Source organism: Candida oxycetoniae (assembly GCF_023343755.2).
Source record: "Candida oxycetoniae strain CBS 10844 chromosome Unknown scaffold39, whole genome shotgun sequence".
Lineage (NCBI taxonomy): Eukaryota > Fungi > Ascomycota > Pichiomycetes > Serinales > Debaryomycetaceae > Lodderomyces > Lodderomyces oxycetoniae.
In genome coordinates, this window is record NW_026055468.1 from 169633 (window position 1) to 178253 (window position 8621).

Consider the following 8621-nt stretch of genomic DNA (forward strand, 5'->3'; position numbering starts at 1 on the left):
TTCCCTTCATTTTTCAAGCTTATTGTATAGAAGAGATGCTCATTAAATTTTCCTTCTTTTTTTTTCACTCACCAAATTCAACTACAATTTTTTTTTTTTTTTTTTTTTTTTCATTTCATTTCATTTCACTTCTTCAAGTTAGTTACCAACCCCATTGAGTAAGATGTCGACTCTTATGATTCGAATGAGGGCTTGTCTGGCGCCTTCATATGCTATAAGAACATTCAAACAAAGGACGGTCAATAAACTTGTTGAAGTACAGTTGCTAACAGATGTACCAAATATAGGAGTTAAAGGTCAGGTGTTGAATGTCAAGCCAGGATTTATGAGGAACTATTTACACGTTGACAACAAAGCTTGTTATATTACGCCGAAAACGCCACCAAGACTACCAGTTGTTGATATTGAGATGATTCGTGCAAGGCAAAGGAAGGAGAAACTCGAGAAAGAAGAAGCACAGAAACAAAGTAATGCACAAGCGCAAGCTCAGTCAGGGGCAGGGGCAGATGCAGATGCAAAAGCAGAGGCAGAGCAAGGTCCAATGTCATTTTCAGAACTTTCTGATCTTTTCAATATTATGAAATCTCCCACGAAAAAGAGTAATCAAGTGAAACCGGAATTGCAGATTCAGTCTAATCCATACAAGTCAGAAACAGCTATTCCGGGATTTGAAGAAGTAATAGACGTTCGATACAAGTCGATAAACGATGTTGTTGTCAAATTGCCCAAGTTGATAACTCTCCAAGCTTCAGAGATGCCAATTGGCAGGAGATTCATTGCCAAATATATTTCAGAGAAAAGTGGGTTTGCTGTAGACCCATATATTTTACATCTAAGCTATATTGATACTCCAGATCAGGAAATCAAGGAGATTAATGAGGTGGGAAGATACAATGTCAAGATCACTTCTGACAAGGAAAATATCACGCACACTAGAATTTTAGAAATTGAGTAAACGTGAATTCTGAACTTGCTTATGGTGAGAGAAATTTGGTGCCAATGAACTTGCTTATGACCCAAGAAACGTTGGTGTCAGCAGTATGATAGTAAGATTGGACCCCATATATCCAAGTGGAAAAATAAGGTGTTCTAAGCTGTAAATAGAAAACGAACTGAAACGAAGGACGAGACAATGCCCTCATTTCCATTCACTAGCGTCTCCTTCGGCTCCGCTAGTGTCATTATTTCTTGCCACTTCCTCTATCTCCTTGCCACTTTCTCTATTGTCTTTACCATCGCTTCCATCAGCGCCACCTTTGACTCCTGCTGGTGTTTACCTTGAAAACCCTTTTCTTTCATCTCTTCATCTCTTTATCACTGTTGAACCAATACTTCAGAGCTACCAGTTGTAGGCCAATATCAATGATCTTTAATAAGAAGGAGCCCATTGCTCTTCACTAAATACCATTTGCCATTTATTTATTAACCACTTTTTGAACTTGGAGATTATGACCTTACAGTATAGTGCTGCGAGGACCTCGGTTGCTTCAAGGAGAAGCCCCTCAAAGTCGCCTATAAAAAAATTCCAAAGGGATGTTAAGCGGATGCTTCCTTGCCAGAGAGTTTATCAAGAAAATGTACTAAAGAAACTGCTTCCATCATCATCACCATCTTCCTCCTCCTCCTCTTCTTCGCCTGCTAAAGAGAACAAGGAGAAACTAAAAGTGACAGATTATAATGTGCAGCTAGACTATCAGCTATCATCTAAGGAAGATGTGGTTGTTGCGATCAACACAATACTCACAAATCGATGGTCTGAATCGACAGAGCTTCATGATAAGTACAGATTGAACCATTTAAAAGGAACTAGTTTAGAGGAAGTTATCTTTCAAATCAAAAATTTGTCAAGTAGCTCAAAAGCAGAACTTGTCACATTTAGACAATCACTACCATCGGGGGTAGTTACTGTAACTCAGCTATACTCTATTTTCCATACCCAAGGAAACACGTTTGTTGATAAGTCATTAGAGTTGAGTATACGACGAGGCATTGTTCGGAAATTCATTATTAGTAATGCTTCTCCTGTGATACTGAGATCTTTGAATGCTTTTCAACTGAAGAAAGTTACCTATGGATTTGAAAATGTTGAAATAGTTGCTTTAAGTAAGCATTTTGATAAGGTTATAGAAGAGTCTGTCAACGCCATGAAAGCCAAAAACGACGAAGAAGCTAGAGGAGTCGTAAGCAGCCTTGAGAAGTTTCATGACTTTGTCAGGTTGAATCCACAGGAAATGTTCATATCTTCTTTTCATTTTACAGAGGCAGATATTTCAAATTTGATGCGCTTGGGTTATATAACGCTTACGTCTAATCATTTCAACGAGCAAGAAAGTCACTATTCAATTGCATATCCTGGGTGCGGAACTTTCCTCAAGTTAGTAAACGAGTGCAAGATATGGCTAGTAAAAGCTTTAAATAAGACAAAGTATAAAGAATTATTAGAGGACGAACTATTCCGTAGATGGCTGGGTGTAAATCCTGAAGGAGATCCAAAGTTGAATAATTTTCGCAAACCATATTTCGGTTATGATTTGCATTGGGTATTGGCTGATGCTTTGGGGTGTGGTATAATTGAAGTTTTTAATACTCCCGTGGGGAGAGGATGGAGATTAACTGGTAAATTATAAGTCTATTCAATTACAACAAACAGCGTATATTTACATAAATATCAAAAGGACCTTCAATGAGGCAACGAAAAAATACACACACACACATATATATATATATATATGCTAACTCTCCCTCCCTATCTCTCTCTCTCTCTACATCCTAACTTTTTGTTTTCTTTGCATCTTCTTTTGTTTCCTCTCTTGAGCCCTCTTTTCGGCTTTCAATTGGTCTTCTCTAGACATGTTTCTTAACTTATCTCTTTCCTCTCTCTTCAACTTAGCTTGCTCTTCAGCTAATTTTTCATCTTTAGCTTCCTGCTCGATTTTCTTCAATTTCTCGATTTCAAATTCTCTAGTCTTGACTATTTTTCTGATTGTTTCTGGTCTGAAAGTGATACTTTGATCGGACAATTTGTCAACAATGTTAAAAACAGCTTCAAGTACATTGCTAATAACTTTTAGAGCCTCTTTATTATTTGTCAATTTCAATTCAATGACTACTCTTCTATTGGGGATAAACTCTCTCAAGTTTTCGGGCTTGATAGTGGGTTGATCAGTGAAGGCAATAAATTTGACGTATGAAGCGCTTTGCAAAGTTAATGCTTGCTTCAAGTCATTTGTGGTGATTTTTTCTTGAAATTCATTAGCTTCACTCATGTAAACAAAACTTTGAGGCAAAACTTGTGAATCGGTAGTTTTACACAAGGATAGGAAATAGTTCAATTTTCTAGCTTCGTCCATACCCAATTTGGAAACAATTGAAGATATGAAATTATCATACTTTCCCAGTGGGGTAATGATGATGTCAACTTTGTCCACTGGTGAACGAACACTAGATGTAAATATACTAAAACAATACTCCATTATCCAAAGAAATACATTTTGTCTTGGAGCCAAGGTGAACTTCAAATCAACTTTTGCAATATTTAAGCGTCCTGTGGCGTATGAGGCATAATTTTCTGAGCTGTCCTTAACGTAAAGTCTATTTGGCAAAACTCCAAATTGGAAAAATTGTTTTTTAAATGTTGGTTCAATAGCTTTCAAAAAACTAATAACCTTGCTCTTATTGTATAAGTCGCCGGCTTTATATAATAACACAAATAAGAGAATGAACCCGATAGTGAAAAACTCTAATCTCCAGTCTCTTATCGCAGCTCTTTGCCAAATAGACATGGCTTTAAGCTCTTCCAAGGTAAGATCACTCGCTCTAGAAACAATTATTAAAGAGTGGGTTAGTAATAGCTACGAGGTGCAGCAATTGGGGGATTAGAGCAAAAAAAAAAAGGGGGGTATTAGTTAACATACTTATTAGGTACACCTAAAGCAACGTATTTTGACAAAAACTCAAACAACATCTCGAATGAACCACGATTTGTTTCCTATTTTCCAATTGATTCTTTTGTGAGAAGAAGTTGGTTGAAATTTTTCTCTTGATAAATCTGACAATTTTTTTTCTTCTCCCTCTGCGCTCTGCTACGGCGAGCGAGCGATGGACTATAACTGGCGACTAACGTCAAAAGTGAAGCCATGGCCATTATATTTTAAAGAGGGATAAGAAATCACATTGACTTTATTATTTATTTACTTTACATGGCGTTATTTTTTCTTCTTACTTATATGTTCAGTATTACTCCTTTTCTGTTGCTCCATTTCATTATACTGTAACATTCCCTCGTGCACAGCATTCTTAACCAACTCTCGTAACCCTAATTCTGGATTATCACTGTTCAAAATCAGTTCAATTTTCCTTCTCCTTTTTTCAAGTTCTTCAGAGCTCAATTCTTCTTCAGCTGCTCCTTCCCGGTCATTTTCTAAAGTGTACTTAATTTCATGACCATCAATAGTACCTGGCCTAGGCAAGCTCTCCAAAAATCGACTAGCATTTCCTGCTTTAATATCGTTTTCTTCAACTCGGTCATGAGTCAAACTCTTGAGGTATTTTGCAACTTGAGGAAACTCGTCCTCTTGTTCAATAAATTCACTTGCTGTTAGTCCATCATTATTTTTAATCTTGTAATCTGCATGATATTGCTCTATTAGTGCCTTGGCAGTGGTGAGATCTTCCACATGATGCAAAGGCGTATCTCCTTCATTATCTTGAATATTTATGTCTCCGCCTTTCTGACTAACTAAATACTCTATAAGGTCAAGGTGGCCGTACGAAGCTGCCGCGTGAATCGGAGTGTAGCCATTGGGGTCTTTAGAATTTGCTGTGAAGTCGCCCAGGTTTATAAACCGCTGAACCGATTCTAGATGGTTATCTGCAGCTGCTGTCCATATATTTGAAACCATTTACCTCTAGTGAAGCAAGTAGACCCCCGCCAAAACAAAAAAAAAAAAAAAGATACTGGAGATAATAGGAACGGTTCTTAGATGAGATGAGCTGTTGGGTAGCTCTCTTTATATGATATTAAGCATCTATAAAAAAAGAAATATATATATAAAAAAAAAAAAAAGACAGAAATCAAAGCATTACTTTGGGAAAGAATTGAAACCATGGTATTAAGAAAGAACCGGGGTATTATTTTTCGCTTTTCAATTTCCGTTTTCTCTAAAAGTTAAACTCTGATTCGTTGTCGTTTCTTACCTCCTTGTTATGTTTTTTATTCGCTGGGGATGTTGGATAAGGTGGCTCAACGTGTTTACTTACTTCGTCAGAACTAAGTGACATCTTTTCTTGCTTGGGAACGGTGAAATCCCATTCATTAGAATTCACTTCATCGTCCTCATCAGCATCTGTATCATCATCATCTTCTTCATACTCTTCCGTTGCTTCAGATGTATATCCTGGGTCATGACCGGGATAGGCTGGCTCTTGTCTAGAAACTGAATTCTTATAACCATGTTCAGCGCGACCACGGATCTTGTCGTATGTTTCTGGCCTATCTCTATGGAACCCGTCTTCTTCTTCGTCTGATGATGGATAGTACGTTTGTTCGGCAGTGATAATCTCTCTAACAGGTTTGGGTAACCTGTCTGGACGGTAAAATCGAAGATCAACTCTACCTACAATGTATAGTATATTGATTATCACTTCAAAAACACCCCAGCATACGTACATGAACCACTTGTTTGCTGCGGGACTGGAATACCTTGCTTCTCTTGCTTGGAAAACTACAATGGCTCTACCCATGGCACTAATGAAGATAAGTACCGTAGTAATCACAAGTAATCCCATGGAAATATTATGCTTGAGATCTCCACGTTTGTTGGTCAACCCCTTAACGCTGTGGAAGTGGTGGTGTGTAGCTGCAATCACTCTCGTCGCATGTCTGTGGTTTGAATTCCTCTTCATAAATGATGCTTCAGCTCTTTGTGCTGCACCCTTTTCTGGAAAGTAGAATGGCGCAAAGCTTTCAATCCACCATGGCTGGTAGGTATACCGCAACTCATCCTTCTTGGTTGGTAGCCAGAAACTCAACCCAATCAAAGCAACGGATGTCAAGGAGTAAGCAATAACCAAGATCGATGTAAACTGAACCGTTTTGATCCACGATCTGTACGAATCCCAGCTTAGAAAGTACAAATATGGAACAAAAGAAGCAAGAACAGTCACTGCAATCAAAATCAGCACAAAAGCATAAGTACCCAACATAAAGCCCCAGAACAATCTCCTGGATCCACCGACTGGATGTCTCCATGTAAACAATCTTTGAGCAAGAATCAAGTTGGCCAGCAAAATAACTACTGCCGGAATGATTAAGAACACTTCACTCGCTAATCCCAATGACACTCTAGTAATGTCTTTTGACCATTGTGCTCGTAATGCAAAACCACATATCTTCATTGCTGAATAAAAAATCCAAATGACAGAGATATAAAAATAATGACCTCGATATTGATCTATGGCAAACACGATACAGTGGACAAGCATAATAAAACCGAATAAGGTAGCGAATGTAATTGACGGTGCAAGATCACCTTTAGTTGGATAATTTCCAAATAGATTATTCTGTGTGTTTAGACAATAGTTAACGATTGGGGAAGGTATTATTGGGCCTTGAAAATTGTGTGCAAATTCGACTAGATTTACTATTCCAGTTCCTGTGGATGCACCATTTTCCAAATGCATGATGAGGTTAAGAAGACCTGTTGTCGCTGTGTAGTACTGTTGGTTTGTCATTGTAACAAGCCCAAACGTTTCAACTTCAGTAATTTCTTTTGAGAAACTTGAGTAAATAGTGGGTTTTCTATCGAACGTTTGTCACTGGCGGTACTTTTGCTTATCAATGATAGTTTTCTTTTTGATATATCTATCCTCTAAGGTGGACACGTTATTGGAACCCTACAAAGCCTAATGAGTGAAGAAGAAGAAGAAGAGTAGTTGGTTCCAAAGTGTAAATTCCAAAAAAAAAATAAAAGAGAGAGGGGTTATTTGGTTGTGACCAAATAAATGGCTCAATTATATCACTTGGATATATCATTTGTCAATCCCTGGGCTTTTTCCAAATTTGTATATTCCACTATGCATTGGAACTAGTTGATTTATTAAAATAATAGATCATACATTACGAGATTAAATCTAGAAAACAAAAAAAAAAAACAAAAAAATAAAAGAGAGAAAGAATCGGCAAAGATTTTATCAAATCACCAACTTACAGTTCAGTAGAGCACAAAGTACAGAGCACAGAATGTGAATAGACCAAAGTCTGTAGTAATAAGCTTGCTATTACCCCACCATATAAAGTAACCTTGTTTGCTAAGATGTAAGCCTACCATATACATATCCTTATCTGTTGACTAAATAGCAGTGCTCAAATCAAAAGCTTTCCCCATAAAAAAAAAAATAAAAAATCATTCAATTAAAAAGTGGTATAGCTTTTTAGTGCATAGAATTACATTTAGACCATTACCCAATGCGAAGACGAAAGCAAAAGCCAAAGTAGGTAAGAGAAGAGGATATGAAAGAAGAAAAGAGTGTACAATCTTTGTTGCCTAGTAGAACTTAGTACCTTCTGATGATCAACAAACGTCATCATTGAATTTCATGTTCTAGAGTAAAAACGTCTAGCTGTTGAACATCACAGTTAGAGGGTCAAGAATAAAATGTATAATGGGCAATATTTTTATTTTCTTTTTTTTTTTTCTTATTTTGACATCTTGTTTTTGCGTTTCTCTGCAGATTGTTTTAAATCCGCTGTTACCTAATAGGGTAATAATGCACCTGTCTAGCATAAGCAACATTTTTCACAGACACTTTACAGAGTGATTTCTTTGGCATTTTTCACAATTAGTAGTAGATAGCATGGTTCAGTTCAAGCAGGAGCTAATGAGTTTGATCATATAACTTACTCTGTTAGATTAAACAGGACTGTCATTTTGTAAGCTGGAGCCACTGATCTAGAGCCAGCTAGAGCTTTGAGAAATGTAATTTTTTCCAATTTTTTCACAATTTCTTAAACCCTCCACTTGTTAACAGTTTTAGTTTTTTTTCGCTAAACACTAATACACGTAACTCAAAACAAAAAAAAAAAAGCTATCAACAGATTAAGTGTGTGTATCAGCAGCCTAAAAATGTTTGTGGATGAATCGCAAAAGATACTGCTGAAGATGTTGACCAACATTACCAACTTATTTGTTCTTTCGCTTGCAAAAGTACTCTATAGAATGAGAATTACATATATATACATTGATTTTTTTTGTATTATTAATTTATTGCACACTTTCTAAAAAGGAAACTCGGAGGGTTCATCTTCATTTGGGAAATGTTGATCTTTATACTTATTATTCATTTGCTCTTTTTTGTCACTAGGATAGGGAGGCACCATTTGTCTCTTCTCATCTCGTGTTTCAACACTATCAGAAGATGATGATTTTCCATTCTTTGCAACTGTAAAGTCCCATTCTTCAGACTCCACATCTTCACCAAAGTCTTCTTGTTTAAATGGTGGGTCTGGTTTGAACCCTTTCTGTGGATCTGAAGGCCCAAATGGATCAATCATATTCTTTGGCGACAATGAATTCTTATAACCATGTTCAGCGCGACCACGGATCTTGTCGTATGTTTCTGGC

General features: G+C 37.0%; 5 protein-coding genes across 5 annotated transcripts; 2 read left to right on the forward strand and 3 right to left on the reverse strand. All coding sequences in view use genetic code 12, as the record gives it.

The window, feature by feature from the left end:
• Nucleotides 1–163: 163 nt before the first annotated feature.
• KGF56_003777 (mitochondrial 54S ribosomal protein MRPL50) lies at nt 164–955 on the forward strand (the record flags this gene model as incomplete). Its single annotated transcript, XM_049325145.1, has 1 exon — nt 164–955. The coding sequence occupies one exon, from the start codon at nt 164–166 to the stop codon at nt 953–955; it is 792 nt and encodes a 263-aa protein (XP_049179240.1).
• Nucleotides 956–1544: 589 nt separating this feature from the next.
• Nucleotides 1545–2627, forward strand: KGF56_003778 (uncharacterized protein; the record flags this gene model as incomplete). The annotated part of the gene is made up of 1 exon (XM_049325146.1): nt 1545–2627. The coding sequence occupies one exon, from the start codon at nt 1545–1547 to the stop codon at nt 2625–2627; it is 1083 nt and encodes a 360-aa protein (XP_049179241.1).
• Nucleotides 2628–2762: 135 nt separating this feature from the next.
• KGF56_003779 (uncharacterized protein) lies at nt 2763–4901 on the reverse strand (the record flags this gene model as incomplete). The annotated part of the gene is made up of 3 exons (XM_049325147.1): nt 2763–3816; nt 3915–3927; nt 4223–4901. 3 exons carry the CDS (start codon nt 4899–4901, stop codon nt 2763–2765), a joined length of 1746 nt encoding a protein of 581 aa, XP_049179242.1.
• A 259-nt stretch (nt 4902–5160) lies between these two features.
• On the reverse strand, nt 5161–6732 carry KGF56_003780 (uncharacterized protein; the record flags this gene model as incomplete). The annotated part of the gene is made up of 1 exon (XM_049325148.1): nt 5161–6732. The coding sequence occupies one exon, from the start codon at nt 6730–6732 to the stop codon at nt 5161–5163; it is 1572 nt and encodes a 523-aa protein (XP_049179243.1).
• Nucleotides 6733–8275: 1543 nt separating this feature from the next.
• Nucleotides 8276–8551, reverse strand: KGF56_003781 (uncharacterized protein; the record flags this gene model as incomplete). The annotated part of the gene is made up of 1 exon (XM_049325149.1): nt 8276–8551. The coding sequence occupies one exon, from the start codon at nt 8549–8551 to the stop codon at nt 8276–8278; it is 276 nt and encodes a 91-aa protein (XP_049179244.1).
• Between the last annotated feature and the right edge of the window lie 70 nt (nt 8552–8621).